The sequence below is a fragment of the Lepidochelys olivacea genome (genome assembly GCF_965140295.1).
Source record: "Lepidochelys olivacea isolate rLepOli2 genome assembly, chromosome: 9".
In the NCBI taxonomy this organism is placed as follows: Eukaryota; Metazoa; Chordata; order Testudines; family Cheloniidae; genus Lepidochelys; species Lepidochelys olivacea.
The window spans coordinates 1,741,720-1,759,674 of record NC_140419.1 but is presented as its reverse complement, the minus strand read 5'-3'; the positions used below and the strand labels follow the sequence as shown (position 1 = coordinate 1,759,674).

The following is a 17,955-nucleotide window of genomic DNA, read 5'->3' as shown; positions in this document are numbered from 1 at the left end:
TAAACGGTGCCACGGTCAAGTCTAGAAGGGTCTATGCAGCCTGCCCTTCTTGGCAATGTACCCTAGAATTTGGATGAGAAGGGGTCACCACACCCCGAGTTGGATGAAGGCAGCATCCATGAATTCACAGATCTGGCCCCTGGAGCGCTTACAGGGAAGGGAGCTAGACATGTCATGAGTAGGTCAGTTTATTGGCTTGTTGGGGCCCCTTTGGCTGGACTGGATCTAAGCCCCAGTCAGCCTGACTCCCCCCACACCACACCCGACCCCTGGGGAGCTGGAGCTGGGAAGGGGAGTCTGGCCAAGAAGCACACAGAGCACAGGCAATGAGCCCTGAATCTTCTGGGATCCTGCAAGCAGGGCCTGGCAATTCCCAAACACAAGCAAGCTAGAGGGAAGACCCTTCAGGCAGCTCTGGCAGCCGGGAGGCACTGCAAACCTACGAGGGAGCAGGAGAATCCTGGGAGGAAAGAGAGAGAAGCTGCCACTCACCAGCCCTTGGAGGAGAGGAAACGCTGCGGTCCCAAATGGCAAACAGCACCTCTGTACACATCTTCTATCGCTGCACAATGCACACAAAGGGAGGCACCGAGACAGCCATGAGGCCTGACAGGAGAGTAAATAACATCTGAGGAAGTGAGCTGTAGCTCACGAAAGCTTATGCTCTAATAAATTGGTTAGTCTCTAAGGTGCCACAAGTCCTCCTTTTCTTTTTGCGCCCCACTTAGGTGGGCTAATGGCTCTTCCCCGAGGACAATGCCTTCTCAAGCCAGGCTGTACATTCCTGGGGAGAGGAGCTGGGTGTTTCCCTGGTGACCAAGCCTGCTATGGGGTGGGGGAGGCTGTATTTACACCAAGAGCGAGGTTGCAAATACTCTTCTCCTGTAACACAAAAGGGGTCTTTGCTCGTAGTGTGGCCAGCTGGCAAAGCAAGCAGCAGGGCCCTTCTCCTTCCCCAGCCTTACGACAGCTTCTCCTCTCTTAGCCGTGATGTGTGTTGCCTGGGGTTTGATAGCCCTGGGGTGTGATAGCCCTTGGACCCCTTCCCGTCAGTGCAACAGCAACCCAGCACCAGCTGCTTCAAACTCTGCCTCCACTCACTCAGCGCTGAGCAAGTCAGGACTCACGCTCCCCTGCCCGTGCGAGCCTTTGCACCAGCAGCCCTGCGTCCAGGCGGGAGAGTTTCAGTGGTGCTTCGTCCGACGAGTGGGATAGGGCGATCCAGATCATGTTGCCCTGGCACTGTCCAGCTGGTATCAGGCTCTGGAAGGGGGAGTGCACGGCTCACAGCTGCTGCCTAACACCCTCTCTGAGTGCACCCCAGCTACAGTGAGCAAGCCACTAATGCAATGGAGGGCTCATTCTGCACTGGTCACCAGGCCAAAAGGTGCTTTTCTCCCCAGTACCTCCCCAGCCCCCCCCCTCCCCCCCCGGCCAGCATTCCCTCGTTAGCTCCTCTTTCCTCAGAGTTCACAGCGGCCTTCCCATCACTGGGAGAGGGAGCCCCTCTCTAATTGACCCACACAGGTTCCCTCAAGGGCCTGGCAGTGGCCCTCCAGGCATCCCCCGGAGGGGTGACTAGAGGGGACACAGAGCTCTCCTTCCACTGCCTCTATTCGCACAGCACTCCCCAGCTCTGCGAGTGGGGAGACGAGGTGTCCAAGGCCCACGCCTAGCTTCAGGTCTCTCCGTGGCCTCCCAGCTCCCACACGGGGTGTCTGGGCCCAGGGGCCTGGGCTGACCATTGTGGAGAGAGGGGTCTAGCCCCACAGCCCAGCCTGGGGTCAGACCTAACTTTGGCCTGAGCCTTGTTGATGAGGTTCAACAAGGACAAGTACAGAGTCCTGCACTGAGGACAGAAGAATCCCATGCACCGCTACAGGCTGGGGACCAACTGGCTAGGCAGCAGTTCTGCAGAAAAGGACCTGGAGATTGCAGTGGATGAGAAGCTGGATATGAGTCAACAGTGTGCCTTTGTTGCCAAGAAGGCTAAGGGCATATTGGGCTGCATTAGTAGGAGCATTGCCAGCAGATTGAGGTAAGTGATTATTCCCCTCTATTCAGCACTGGTGAGACCACACCTGGAGTATTGTGTCCAGTTTTGGTCCCCCCACTACAGCAGGGATGTGGACAAATTGGAGAGAGTCCAGCAGAGGGCAACGAAAATTATTAGGGGGCTGGGGCACATGACTTACAAGGAGGGGCTGAGGGACTGGGCTTATTTAGTCTGCAGAAGAGAAGAGTGAGGGGGGATTTGATAGCAGCCTTCAGCTACCTGAAGGGGGGTTCCAAAGAGGATGGAGCTCAACTGTTCTCAGTGGTGGCAGATGACAGAACAAGGAGCAATGGTCTCAAGTTGCAGTGGGGGAGGTCTAGGTTGGATATTAGGAAAAACTATTTCATGAGGAGGGTGGTGAAGCACTGGAATGGGTTACCTAGGGAGGTGGTGGAATCTCCCTCCTTAGAGGTTTTTAAGGCCTGGCTTGACAAAGCCCTGGTTGGGATGATTTAATTGGGGATTGGTCCTGCTTTGAGCAGGGGGTTGGACTAGATGACCTCCTGAGGTCTGTTCCATCCCTAATCTTCTATGATTCTATGAGCCTAATACAAGATCCAAATCTAATTGCTGCTTCCTTGGCCCATCTCTCGGTCACAGTAACAGCCATTCAGTATGATCGTGCTGGATTGTCAGATTTAGTCAGATGTTTTCAGAAAGCAAATCCCAGCTTCTTGAAAAACAAGGTTTTTATCTGATTGTAAAATCAGCCTAAGTCTCTGAGACCACTCAGCCCAGCTAGATATCCACCAAACAGCCATTGGAGATCAGACAGGTAGATTTGATACCTGTGTTTGCTTACAGAAGTCAGTGAAAGATCTCCACCACAGTTCAGCTGCATTGACAATGAGCTGGGTTTTGTAACATTAAACATAGTTTTTGTGCAGTAAACTTGTTAATTTCTTTATGGAAGGAAAGAGGGGGAGAGTGAGAGAGAGAGAGAGAACTACAGCTATGTATTTAGGGATCTTTTAAACCCTGATTTTGGGCCCAGCAGATGGTCAGAGCTCTTCATATTACACAGATTATTGTAACTTCAGTTCTCCAGACATACAAGCTAGCAACATTGTATTGGCAATGAGATTCTTTAAGAAATTGCATTGCTTCCTTGAAGTAATAAACCTGCCAATCCAGGGGCTGGTCCCAGGTATTAATTAGCAAAGGACACAGAACTTCATTTATATAAAACATGAGTTATTTGTTGGTCCTGCCCTGAAACAATGCACATATTGTAAGCATTATCATCGAAGGATGCAAGGGCTTATTGGATTGTACACTGGGTTGTTCCCTTGTCAAATACTGATGCTGTTTGTGCAAAACATGTGCCTTTTACACAAAGACCTTGGGAAGAACATCATCAGCTAGGAAGCCAAAGGGCTCACTTCAGCCTGCTGTCACATTTAGAAAAACCTACAAAAAACCCAACATGTGGAAGAGAAACAGGGGAAAAGGCTCCTATTGTCTTAAGAGCTGCTACGTTTCCTCAGCCCCTCTTGAGCAAACGGAGCCGGCACATCACCAGCAGCTGAACTCTCCGCCTCGTCCACCTTCCACCTGTGTCCTCTCACGCTTGGGCTCGTTTTAAGATGTGCCCTGGACGTACAGCTTGGCTGAGTGGGGAAAAATAGCAACTGTCAACAAAATCTCAGTCTTCTCTTCTGTTTGGTTAGCTCTCAGTGTCTGCCTTGCTCGAGCAACTTCATTGACTTACTGTGACGGCTGGAAATATGTGACAAACCAATTTTGCTTTATGCTGAAGAACAATGGCCCTGTCGCTAACCCGAGTAGATCTCAAATTCCCATTCAGAGCAATACGAAGCCAGAAGTGCTCCTCTGATCTCCAGAAAAGTAGATGTGATTTGCTGGGAATAAACCTTCTTTGTTTAGTTTTTCACTTAGTGGGGAAAGGGGCCTTTAAGGTCTGGAGGAGGCGATGACAGACCCGGAGAATAACTCCACTTCTCCTCCTCTCACAACTGGTGATTCAGTGTCTTCTGCTGGTGGCAAATTGGTTTTTCACTTTTAACAACAAAACAGCGACTTGCTGGCACAGGGCCAGCTGCACCATAGACCCCGTGAGGACAAGGCAGTTGCCTAGGGCCGTCAACTAAAAACCATTACAATTTGTCTTTGTAGAGCTCACTCCTGCACCGCTACACGCAGTGGAAGCCTCGTAACTGACCTGGCTGGGCCCAGGATCTGGTCCATGCAGCCCACCCCCTCTGAACAGCAGCACGCGCTGTGAATGGTCTCGCTTCACCTCTCTGCGTGGCACCGACGGTAACAGACGCGCGGCCCCTTGGATTGTCGGTATGCCACACGCTCTAGCCACTGGGAACTTCCCGGAGACGGTGGGACCAGAACCCAGACTCCTCGTGCTCCCACGGCAGGGGCCCAGAGCCTTTGAGCTGTTATGTTAGCGAGACCCAGCTCCCACTCTGTCCAGCAGAGGGCACTGGTGCACATCACATGAGCCAACACAGACAATCATAAGAGACTTGCCCAAGTCCACCCACAGCCAAGCCAGAAATCCAAATCTCCTCCCTTCCAGTCCTGATCCCTAACCACCAGCCCAGCCTTTGCTCTGAAACCCAGACTCAGCAGAGACTTGCCAAAGCAGGCAGGGTCAGCAGCAGGTACAAACAGGTCTTTACCCACTGCTGTAAGGGCTCTGAATGCACCTTCATCACGTATATACCGGCAGGACACGGCGTCCTTAAGCAGCCAATCCACTGAGCCAGAGCTGCTGCCCGCAGCACAGACACTGACCAGAGCACACTGCACTACAATAGGAGCAGTGACCGTTTCAACACGCAGTCAGCACAGGGCTCTAGGCTTCCCACAGGATTTCCAGCCAGCCCAGGAGAAAGCTCACGAGAAAGCCCATTCTTGCGAGATTCCCACGCCCAATCTTGCAGTGTAGACAGTTTAGTGCATGCATGCAGAAGCCTTCAAACGTCTGGGGTGCATATCCCAACAGAACCTTGGGAGGCTGACAAGCACCGTGATGCTGCCATGCATGTAACAGCTGTAATTTTATGTGCACCTGTCAACGAAACTTCAGAAAACATCTTTGCATCTCACCAGAGCTGGTCACAATTTAAAAAAATGGATTCACAAATACTTTTGCAAACCAGAGCACTGAGTTCTGCTCAATGTGAATATAGTTTGCTGCTTCAAATCCAGATTGAGGTGTCAGTAGAGGTTTTGGAACAAACTGATAAATTAAACAGTAATAAGTCACCGGGACCAGATGGCATTCACCCAAGAGTTCTGAAGGAACTCAGATAAGATATTGGAGAACTACCAACTGTGGTATGTAACCTATCGCTTAAATCAGCATCTGTACCAGATGACTGGAGGATAGCTAATGTAATGCTTATTTTAAAAAAAGACTCCAGAGGCAATCCTGGCAATTACAGGCTGGTAGATCTAACTTCAGTACCAGGCAAACTGGTTGAACCTATAGTAAAGAGCAGAATTATCAGACACAAAAACACAATATGTTGGGGAAGAGTCTGCATGGCTGTTGTAAAGGGAAATCATGCCTCATCAATCTCTTAGAATTCTTTGAGGGGGTCAACAAGCATGTGGACAAGGGGGATCCAGTGGATACAGTGTACTTGAACTTTCAGAAAGCCTTTGACAAGGTCCCCTGCCAAAAGCTGTTAAGCAAAGTAAGCAGTCATGGAATAAGAGGGAAAATCCTCTCATGAATCAGTAACTAGTTAAAAGTAGGAAACAAAGGGTAGGCATAAACAGTCAGTTTTCACAATGGAGACAGGTAAATAGGGGTCCCCCAAAGATTTGTACTGGGACCAGTGTTGGTCAACCTATTCATAAATGATCTGGCAAAGGGGAAGAACAGCGATGTGGCAAAGTTTGCAGATGATACAAAATTACTCAAGCTAGTTAAGTCCAAAACTGACTGCCAAGAATTGCAAAAGGATCTCACTAAACTGGGAGACTGGGAAACAAAATGGCAGATGAAATTCAATGTTGATAAACACAAAGTAGTGCACACTGGAAAACATAATCCCAACTATACATATAAAATGATGGGGTCTAAATTAGCTGTTACCACTCAAGAAAAGAAAAGGAGGACTTGTGGCACCTTAGAGACTAACAAATTTATTTGAGCAGAAGCTTTCGTGAGCTAGAGCTCACTTCATCGGATACTGAAAGAAAGAGTCATTGTAGATAGTTCTCTGCAGCAGCAGCCAAAAAAGGTAACAATGTTAGGACCCCTTAGGAAAGGGATAGATAATAAGACAATAAATATCATAATACCACTATATAAATCCATGGTACAGCCTCACCTTGAATACTGCATGCAGTTCTAGTCAGCCCATCTCAAAAAACATATTTTAGAATTAGAAAAAGAGAAGGGCAACAAAAATGCTTAGCAATAAGGAGCAGCTTCCCTATCAGGACAGATTAAAGACTGGGAATGTTCATTTTAGGAAAAAGACGATTGAGCGGGGATACATTAGCGGTCCTAAAATTGTGACTGGTGTGGAGAAAGTAAATAAGGAGGTGTTATTTACTGTGACGGGTTGGACCCCCCTTCTGGGGTGCCACCTGATGTATTGGGGTCCCACTGAACCCGCCTGCTCCACCAGCCTGGGCTCCCTTACTCTGTCCTGCTGCACACACACAGAGGTAGGGACACACCCAGCTGTCAAATCGCACAGTCTGCAATCAGCTCTGTGTGGGAAGACTTGGCTCAGGGAATTGCCCAGCACTCTGGAGCACACACCCTCTGGAGTGTAAACCCAAAATGATATTGTCTTGCACCGGAAAGGGATCTATATACAGCATGAGCTCATGAAATTCATTCCTTCCCTCAATGTGGAGGAAGATATGCACAGCTTTTAGTTCCCTTCCCACCCTCCACCCCCAGTTATGAATTGCACAATCTGGGTTTTAGAATAAACAGAAAACAAGTTTATTAACTACAAAAGGTAAATTTTAAGCGATTATAAGAGAGAGCAAACAGAACAAAGCAGATTACTGAGCAAATAAAACAAAACACACAAACTAAGCTTGATACACTAAAGAATACTGGCTACAAATAATAACTTCTCACCCTAAATGTTGTTTTAAGCAGGTTGCAGAATTTCTTTGTGGACAGACAGCTCTTGCTTGCAGCTTAAAACTCCAGGTATATCCTTCATGGGACAGACACCATTCCCAGCCCGGGCCTAGCCCCTGCCCCTCCCAGCTAAGTTCCTTTGTTTCTTCAGGTGTTTTCAGCCGTCTTCCTTCTTGGTCAGGGAAGCAGTGGAGAAAAATCAAGATTAACTCACTCCCCAGCCTTAAATAGCATTTACATATGGCAGGAATCCTTTATTTCCTAGTTTGTGCGCCTCCCCCTTCCAGTGGAAAAATACCAGAAGTCCAAAATGATGTCAGTACTAGGTGACAGGATCACCTGAGCCAGCAGTGTCAAAGCAGTATCCCAGGAAACTTCCCAGGAAGGAGGGAGATTAGTATCTTCAAAGTCCTATTGCCCTTCCTAATGGCTCATCCAGGCTATTTGCATATTGTCTGGTGGGCGTTCCCCAGGTGAAAACACAGTTGTAATTATTACATAGTCAATATTTCTAATTTCAGATACAGAAATGATAAATGCATACAAATTGGATGATATCTCCAATTTCCAATGATATCTCACATGACTCATCTTGCATAAAACATATCTTACTTATGCCATATTCATATTATAACAATATTTCTATGAAGAATATGGGGCATAATGTCACATTTACCCCTTCACATAACACAAGAACCAGGAGTCACCCAATGAAATTAACAGGTAGCAGGTTTAAAACAAACAAAAGGAAGTATTTCTTCACACAACGCACAGTCAACCTGTGGAACTCGCTGCCAGGGGATGTTGTGAAGGTCAAAAGTAGAACTGGGTTCACCAAAGAACGAGAGAAGTTCATGGAGGGCAGGTCTATCCATGGCTATTAGCCACGATGGTCAGGGATGCAGCCCCATGCTCTGAGAGTCCCATATCCTCTGACTGTCAGAAGCTGGGACTGGACGACAGCGGATGGATCACTGGATCATTGCCCTGTTCTGTTCACTCCCTCTGGGGCACCTGGCATTGGCACTGGTGGAAGACAGAACACTGGCCTAGATGGACCATTGGTCTGACCCAGTCTGGCTGTTCTTATTTCCAGTCCCGACAGTCGTCCCTGCAGGCTGGTGGCTCTTCGGTGGCCTCAGTCCAGTTCCCAGAGAACAGGCGCTCACCTCACACAATCTCCCCACCCAGCTAGCACTAGCTGGTGCTCTCAGCTAAGGCCAGCCCGAATCCTCCGGCCTGAAGGCAGGAAGGGGGAGCGACAGGGGAGGGTCTCTGGCGTTCCCTGTGCTGAGGGTGAATAGATGACTGTGTGCCCAGGGCCCCTCACCCAGAACCTTTCCTCACAAGCCCGATATTCAGGATTCAAGCCGTCCCCGTGGCTGGCGGCACCTGAGCTGCCTGATCACCTGGCACGAGGCTGGTCCCTCACTCTCAGTCAGCACTTCTAGCCTGCAGCAACATCTCTCCACAGCAGCCACTTTATTTCCCAGCAGGAATAAAAAGGAATTAGAGGTCAGATAACAAGGCAGGGCGGGCAGCTGGCCAACTATTCTTCACTGCCGGAGCTGACACAGCCAGGCCCCCTCTCAGGCCTGCCCTGACCCTATCAGTCAGCACCCCTCCACCCCGCACAGGAGCCCCTCCACCTCCACAAGCCAGACTCCATTCAGAGATCCGCACTGAGCAATGTGAAACTGCCTGAGTGGTGCAGACAGCTGCCCTGCCTGGTCCCTCTCTCGGAGTCAGTCCTAGCGAGGAGATCCATTTGTACGACAGGGCTTGAAATTCTAGACAGGCCAGAATCCAACATCCCACCCCCCCAAGACTGAAGTAGGTGGGAGACTCATGAAAAGGGAACCCAGCATTAGATCCAATGTTGCCAACTGCTCTCTATTTTTATAAAGGCCTGAACCACGTGCCCTTTGCCTTCAGGTGTTTGAAATCTGGATCCAGGTTTTACTGGTTTGAGTGATGTCTAAATGAAACATGTTAGGGGGGAAGTCATGTAGCTAAAGAAGAGCAGGACAAGCTCTATGCGCTTGAAAAAGTTCCCTACCATGGGAATTAAAATCAGCTTTGTGACTGTACAGGGTTTAGCCACGCAGCTGGTGTAAGGCTGCCCTTGGTAAAAACACAACCAGGAAATCTTCCTTGTGACCTTCACACATAATACCACTTTCAGCAAACATTCAGGCAAGCACCCGAGCATGGCCTGGCCCAGATCGCGTTGGTCTGGGAGCATGGGTCTTGTCGGGCAAAGAGGGTATGTTTTCCAAACGCTGTCACTCACTTGAGTTAGCTTAACATGATCGACAAGCCCCGCTGAGATGCAGGCGAACGTACTTGAAGCCACGTTCGCTAGCTGTTCGCAGATGTAGTTCAGGACTAAACCGTGGCCAGCTGAAGCTCCAAGCAAGTCAGCCTGCATCTTAATGGGGCTTTTCAATCGTGCCAAACTGATGGGACTGAAAAACATTCCATTTCGTCTGATAGTGAGAGAGCGAGGCCTCAATCCACACCTTGAATCCAAACACTCCTGAACTTCTGAGTGTTCAAAACCCGCATCTGAATCCTGCAGCGTGAGCCATCTCCAGGGGCCAATCCTGCACAGACGTCAGGGGGCTCTCAGCACCGTTCCGCATCCTGTCCTCTCTGCAGGGAGCTACCTTCAAGGACCTGCGTAGCCTGCGGCAGAGCTCTTAGTGCCTTGGAGAGAGCTGCTGCCTAGGGACTGTGGCAGAGAGAAACGAGTCTGTCAGACGTTTTCCAAAGGCAAAATGGATTTTCGACAAGACAAAATGTTTTGCAAAACAATATCTGCTTCCCACAGAATGCATGAAGCTTTCATTTAAAATGTTTTGCCCAACAACCAAACACTTCTGGGTTTTCGCCAAAAATATTTGTGTTTTTTTCACAAAAAGTGGAAATTTTCTGCAGAAAATTTTAAAGGAAACTATTTTTTTCTTAATTTACATTGAAATTTTCTGCAGGAAAAAAACCCCGTTTTCCAACCAGCTCTGCACTGGAGCCCACAAGACCCTTCTGGGCTGGGGGAGTGTGTCTGGGAAGCATAGTGTGTGCAGGACGCACACCAGAGCTCTGCTGGTGTCTCGCCACGGCATAGCTGGCTGACAAAACCCTTGGCTTCGGCATGTTCCCTTGAAAATAAACCCACACCCTCACCGCCACCCCACCCAGCAGGCAGACGAGACACAGTCAGGTCACCGGGCCTAGCATGAGCTATTATTTGGTCACACGGGGTTTACACAGAGATGGGTCTGAGCCACAAAATCTGTGGAAGGGTCATTTTGATCCGGGAGAGAGAAATCCAGCCAGGATGTTCAGACCAGGATCCAAACTTTCCCACAGTTCAAGGGAGCTGGTTCCAGCTCGTCTCTAGGTTTAAAGCCATTTTTTGTCTGTCTAGCTCAGAAATGACAGGAGGTGAGATAACATTACTGCAGAGCTTCCTGGGGAAGGCCCCTGGGGTCACGGCTTTCCCACCCTTGGCCAAGCAGCGCACACGGGGCTCTACCCCATGGCCTCTCAGCCCCAGGATGACTTGCCCCTAGCGTTTCTTTAGGAGCCGCAGCTCCTGAGCTCCCCCAGCTCCTGCCCACCTCCCTGTGGGGCTCGGTGCCGTGCGGGGCCAGGTCCCAGGGATCCCTCCCTCTGGAATTAGGAGCCAACAGGCCAGCCCGGGGTCTAGCAGAGCCCATTGCCCAGGCAGCCTGGAGCTTTTGGGCTGCTGCATGAGAAGCAGTTTTGGAGTCAGACATTCCTGCTTCCTAGAGCCCACAGGAGCACTGCCAAGATACGGTTGCTCGGACCCGATTGGGAGGGGGCGTCTCAGCATGGCTCAGCCTCTGCGGGCTGCTCCATTCAGGCAGGGGGTTGTTGGCACTGGGGCTCAGGGATTGCCGGGCAGAGAGGGAAGGTGAGAAGATCTAAGCTTCCACCACAGTTCAGCAAACGCCAGGGCCTTTTTCCCTCTTGAAATCGGTTGCCGCTTTTCTTAAGCGGAAGAAAGAAGCGTGACCGCAGCGTGGCAGCATGCCTTTCTTGCAGCCCAGGAGCGGTCACTGCCTCTGCCTTTTAAATGTCAAGTGGAGGACGAGATTTTCTGCGCCGTGGTGGCAGGCACCAGCAGCGTCTGGCTCCTCGCAGACACCCCAGTGGGAGGGAATTCTGAGCTGTGCCTTGGTCTGTCATGTGGCGTGGGCAGCTGCTGAGATGGATGCAAGATGCTGCGCTGTTCTGCTTTTAACTGTGGGTTTGCTTCTGGTTAGTCTCCCCCCACTGCGCCGAATCTGCTGGGAGCTGTCACAGGAGGGGAATTGCGGCAGGGACTGAGTTATTAATGAACCATGCAGAATAGGAGGATAGGGGCAAACAGTGTCATATGCCTGACTCACAGCCCCCACAAGGAGGATGTGATGGGGAAGGCAAACGCCAGCTACTCCCTCCCCACTAGACCTCCGGGCTGACGCACACATGGTATGTGGTGTACGGCACGTCGTACACACGGTACAGCTGTGCTGTTCAGCTGGGTTTGTGTCTGCAAGGCCACCGCGGGAGGGGTTATGGCTGACGGAAACACCCTCTCCTCCGAACGTCTGGCTTTCCGACGGACGCTTGCAGCCAGGGTCTCAGACATATGCTCCTAAACGGGGCCCACAACACGTGCAGTGAGCGGGCGGGAGTGGACGGTATGGAAGCCACTGGCCTCTGCTGGATGGAATCAGAACTGCCCAGCTGTGTGCCATAGCCCCAGGCTGGGAATGGAGATCCTGCGGTAGCTCAGCCCCCCGGAATCGGAGCACTGGAGCAGGAGACGTTCACTCCCTGGGGATGAGTAACGGGAAACCCAGGCTGGCTATCCTCACCGACAGTGAGCTTGCTGATATTATTTCTGCAGCTTCACATGGGTGCATGGTGCGTTGCCGACACATGTAGAAAGCACAGCTCTCAGTCCTCAAGATCTTGCTCCCAGTGAAGTCCAAGCACAACTCCCATCGACTTCAGTGGAGGCAGGATTGGGCACACAGTCAGATCTATTAGAGTGCAGAACAGTCTCCCCAGTGCAAGGTGGGAATCCCAATACCTGACTGGCAAAGCACTGGGGAACATGCGGAATGGTCCTATCTTGGAGCCTGGGAACAGCCCAGGTAACCCAGCACGACTCATGTCTCTGACCCAGGTGATCCCTCTTGCCATAATGTAGCATAAAGAAGGTGCTTGGTTTTGTAATGCAGCTGCCAGTTTGAAAATGTTTCCCATAGGCTGCAAAGAGCACTTTAAAATCCCTGGAGCCAGACAATGAGCTCGGTCAGCCCCTCCCCTTGCTGGTACTGCGCACGCAGTGCGGGACGGAAGGGGCTAGGCCGTGAGTTGGGGTGGAGCTGCGCCAAGCCACAGCAGCTGAGGGTCTGGCTTGGGCGAATAAACAGGGTTCTCAGACTGCCAGACTTTGTGACCTGTTAAACGCCACTTAGCACGTGTCTCGCATTTCCCACGCCCGGAGCACGGGACAAGCCGTAACTGACATCAGGAATCAGCCGCCCAGTGAGGAAGCCCCCAGCTTCACAGAGAGCATGGAGTCAGGAGGGGGGAGAGGCAAGTCACTGGGGGCAGCAGCCACTTGCGGGGGCGAGCGGAGCCCACTTACCCTTTTCCCAACTTCTGCAGCCCCCCCGCTGCACCAGAGGGGCAGCTGCCGCGTGTACCGGTGCAATCGGAGGGACAGGTGAGCCAGGCCTGGGTTTGCCGGGGGAGCTAAGGAAGTACAGAACCTAGCAAAGTCCTTTTCTCTCTCCATGGAACACCTGACACCGGCCCTCCCGTAACCTCGGGATGAGGGCCACGTGGTAGGCACAGGACCTGCCACCCTCAGAGCGTAGCCACTTTGAGGGAAACACCCCAGAATAAGAAACACGTGCTAATTAGGCAGGTGCCACTCCCTGGACTTCAGAGGAGTTGGGCTTGTTTACCCCGAGCTTGAATTTGGCCCTTTGTATTTCAGTTTGCCTTAGAGATACACCAAAGCTAGCATTGCCGGAGGGACGCACGATGCGAACTGCTAAGCGTGTCACCGTGGACATGGTTGCTAGACCCTGGGCCTGATCCTGTGGCTGGGGTATGAGGGAGGCCAAGTCTGCATAAAAGGAGCAAATGGAAACCAGGATCCTGCAGTCAGGAAGAGGCGAGCAGCAGGAAGTGTAGCAAGGAGCAGTGATGGCGCCACATGCCACCCTGTGACTGGCAGAGGTCAAGGCTCACTGCAGTGGCCACAGATGTGCCCGCAACAAGAGTCAGCATCAATGGGCAGTGCAAGGAGTGCGGTAGGGTACCCTCCCACCCCAGACCTGAGCAGGAAAAGCGTAAAGTGAGGGGAGCGGGGTACCCTCGTGTGACACCAGTGGCATACTCTCAGTACCTATATGAGCTCTGGTGGCTTCGACACCGTGGCACCTGGTCTCTCTCCGTCCTGAGACAGGCTTGGCCAGCTCTTGGAATGTGTTGGGACAACTACTTGTTTCAGGTGGTGGAGGAAGTGGCCAGGGGGACAGGCATTTCAGACTTGATTCTGACCAACAGGGAGGAACTGGTTGAAAATCTGAAGGTGGAAAGGAACTTGGGTGATCGTGAGCATGAAAGGATAGATTTCATAAGTCTAAGGAAAGGAAGGAGTGAGACCAACAGAATAAGGACAACGGACTTCAAAAAAGTGAGCACTGAAACTCAGAGAATGGGTAGGCAGGTCCCATGGGAAGGAAATTTAAGGGAAAAACGAGTTCAGGAGAGCTGGCAGTTCCTCAACGAGAAAATGTTAAAGGCACAACTGCAAACTATCATGATGCAAGGGAGACATCAGTTGACTAGTAAGAAGCCAATATGGCTCCATGAGGAGCTCGTTAACAACCTGAAAATCAAAGAGAAATACTACAAAAAATGGAAACACAGACAAAGTGCTAAGGAGGAGCACAAAGAATAACACAAGCACATAGGGACAAAATCTGAAAGGTTAAGGCACAAAATGAATTACACCTAGCAAGGGACTATAAATACATTAGTAACAAGAAAAAGACAAAGGAAAAGCGTAGGTATACTACTTAGTAAGAAGGAGAACTAATAATGGATAACACCAAGAAAGCGGAGGTCTTTAATGCCTATTTTGCTTCTGTCTTCACTAATAAGGTTAATTGTGACTAGATACTTAACACAATTCATATTAACAAGGGGGAAGGAACACAAGCCAGAATAGGGAAGGAACATGTCAAAGAATATTTAGATATTCCAGATGTATTCAAGTTGGTGGAGCCTGATGAAATTCACTCTAGGACAAGTAAGAAACTATCTCAGAATGGTTAGCGATTATCTTCAAGAACTCACAGAGAACAGGTGAGGTCCTAGAGGTCTGGAGAAGGGCAAACATAGCACCCATCTTTAAAAAGGGGAACAAAAAGAACCAGGGAATGATAGACCAGTCAGCCTGACTTTGATTCTTGGAAAGATACTGGAACAAATTATTAAACCATCAATTTATAAGCACCTAGAGGATAATAGCGTACTAAGGAATAGCCAACATGGATTTGTCAACATGGATTTGGCTAGATTGTCGGGCTCAACGGGTAGTGATCAATGGCTCCATGTCTAGTTGGCAGCCGGTATCAAGTGGAGTGCCCCAAGGGTTGGTCCTGGGGCCGGTTTTGTTCAATATCTTCATAAATGATCTGGAGGATGGTGTGGATTGCACTCTCAGCAAATTTGCGGATGATACTAAACTGGGAGGAGTGGTAGATACGCTGGAGGGGAGGGATAGGATACAGAAGGACCTAGACAAATTGGAGGATTGGGCCAAAAGAAATCTGATGAGGTTCAATAAGGATAAGTGCAGGGTCCTGCACTTAGGACGGAAGAACCCAATGCACAGCTACAGACTAGGGACCGAATGGCTAGGCAGCAGTTCTGCGGAAAAGGACCTAGGGGTGACAGTGGATGAGAAGCTGGATATGAGTCAGCAGTGTGCCCTTGTTGCCAAGAAGGCCAATGGCATTTTGGGATGTATAAGTAGGGGCATAGCGAGCAGATCGAGGGACGTGATCGTTCCCCTCTATTCGACATTGGTGAGGCCTCATCTGGAGTACTGTGTCCAGTTTTGGGCCCCACACTTCAAGAAGGATGTGGATAAATTGGAGAGAGTCCAGCGAAGAGCAACAAAAATGATTAGGGGACTGGAACACATGAGTTATGAGGAGAGGCTGAGGGAGCTGGGATTGTTTAGCCTGCAGAAGAGAAGAATGAGGGGGGATTTGATAGCTGCTTTCAACTACCTGAAAGGGGGTTCCAAAGAGGATGGCTCTAGACTGTTCTCAATGGTAGCAGATGACAGAACGAGGAGTAATGGTCTCAAGTTGCAGTGGGGGAGGTTTAGATTGGATATTAGGAAAAACTTTTTCACTAAGAGGGTGGTGAAACACTGGAATGCGTTACCTAGGGAGGTGGTAGAATCTCCTTTCTTAGAGGTTTTTAAGGTCAGGCTTGACAAAGCCCTGGCTGGGATGATTTAACTGGGAATTGGTCCTGCTTCGAGCAGGGGGTTGGACTAGATGACCTTCTGGGGTCCCTTCCAACCCTGATATTCTATGATTCTAACAACAAATCATGCCAAACTGTGACAGGGAGCTGGGCAAGAACTGCTGACTCAGCCCTCTGTCATGCCAGCTCCCATTAAGGGAAGTAAATTGGAGCTGGCTACAGAAAACCTGAGCCTAATTGGTGAATGGGAGACAGCTGCCTGCCCTATGAGCCGGGGGTTATATAAAGGGCTGGGAGGAAGGCAGCCATGGGGGGAGTGAGGGAGTGGAAGCAGAGCGATAGCTCTTCCCACCTGAGTACAGACTAACTACAACCCAAGCTGTGTATGGTGAAAAGGTGATGGGCGCACAACCTGTAACTAACCACCACCAGAGGTTACTGAACTCCAGGGTCTCCGAGTGACTTTGTCAGCACAGCAGGGGCAGGAACCAAGAGGGCCCTGCAGCGACCCTGCTACACAAACCAAACTAATTTCCTTCTTTGACACGGTTACTGGCCTTGTGGCTAGGGAGGAAGCAGTAGACGTGATGAATCTTGGTTTTAGTAAGGCCTTTGGCTCAATCCCACAGGACATTTTCATAAGCAAACAAGGGATACGCAGTCTAGAGGAAAATACTATAAAGTGGGCACACAACAGGTTGCAAGACCGTACTCAGAGTAGTTCTCAATTGTTTGCTGTCAAACTGGGAGGGTATATCTAATGAGGTTCCACAGGGGATCAGTCCTGGCTCTTGGACTAGTCAATATTTTAATTAATGACTTGGATAATGGAGTGGAGAGTTTGTGTACGAAATTTGCAGATGACATCAAGCTGGGAGAGGTTGCAAGAATTCAAAACAACCCTGAGAAACTGGATAACAGATCTGAAATCAGCAAGCTGAAATTCAATCAAGATAAGTGCAATGTACTTCACTAATGCACACCTGCAAAATGGGGAATAACTGGCTAGATGGTAGTGCTGAAAAGGATCTGGGTGTTCTAATGGATCACATATTAAGTGAGTCAATAATGTGATGCAGGTGCAAAAAAGGCCAAATCATTCTGGGGTGTTCATGGGGTTCACTCACCGCTAGGGCGCCTCCTCCTGACTGCCCTGGGGATTAGCTCCTTCTGCGTGCTGTGCCCTCCTATGCTGGTCTCTCCATGTGTTGATGTCTCTCACCCTGCAGCCCCTCTTGCTCCAGGAGCTGCAGCTTCTTTTTCATGCCTGGGCCCTCCAGCCAGGTCACTATGGTCCTTCCCCTCTGGGGTATCAAGGTCTTTCAGGGCAAACTGCCCCAGGCTGTCCGTTCTCCATTGCCTGGTTTGTGCCATGTCCCCAGTGGCTCTCAGGGGAACCCAGGTCAGCCGTCTACTCCCATTTCCAGCACAGGGACCCTCTTGTCAGCAGTCAAGGTCCGCACTATCCTATATGTCGCTGCTTTTCCCCTGAGCCTTTCCTACCTTTCTGGCTCTCCCCCTTCTCTGGGTTTGCCAGTCGCACACCTCCTTTCTCCCAGGGAGTGACTGCAGACTGCTCCCCTGCAGCCCCCCAGCTGTTCTCAACTACTGAGCTTTATCCAGGCCCCTCCTGTTCCCCTCCAGCTGAGCCTCCTCTAATTAATCCCTGCTCCCTGGCTCCTCCACCAGGTGCAGCCTTGGGAGTTAATTGGCCTAGCTAGCCACCTTGACCCCTTCAAGGGCACCCCATCATGGGCATATTAACAGGAGTGTTGTGTGTAAGACACGAGGTAATTGCCCTCCCTACCCAGCACTGGTGAGGCCTCTGCTGGAGTACTGTGTTCAGTTCTGGGCACCGCACTATAGAAAAATGAGGACAAATTGGAGACAGTCCAGAGGAGATTTCTCTCCCCAGTTACATGGCACAGACACACCCAAAGAGAGATCCAACCTTTGCAGTAATATTCATTGACCGGTCTGGAAACAAAACCGATGCACTGATGGTTACTCACCAGCACCAACGAAGAGTCGTTTATTCCCAACAATGTTTCTGGGGCTGGCAAGCTGAGAGTAAAAACAGCAATGAAGAAAGTGACCCCACAGGGCTACTTTCCAGGTTACCTTCCCATATTTCACCATCTGGCCTACAGAAAGAACCAGCAGGACTTCAGAAAAATGGCACCACCTAAGGCACCGGATGCCCCTCAAGCCACACCCCAGTGGTTCTGGGTAATGCCTCGTAGCCTAGTCCCCTGTCAGTCAG

The 17,955-nt window shown here is 50.4% G+C and overlaps 1 protein-coding gene across 1 annotated transcript in view; it reads right to left on the bottom strand.

The window, feature by feature from the left end:
* The window catches only part of LOC311525766 (uncharacterized protein), a gene marked incomplete at its 5' end in the record, with an annotated part of 88,053 nt that overhangs the window by 43,712 nt on the left and 26,386 nt on the right, over positions 1–17,955 (bottom strand). The window contains 2 exons of the mRNA XM_084638106.1: positions 493–628; positions 1,128–1,263. Coding sequence (XP_084494232.1) covers positions 493–628; positions 1,128–1,263 — 272 coding nt within the window. The remainder of the gene's footprint in view (positions 1–492; positions 629–1,127; positions 1,264–17,955) is intronic.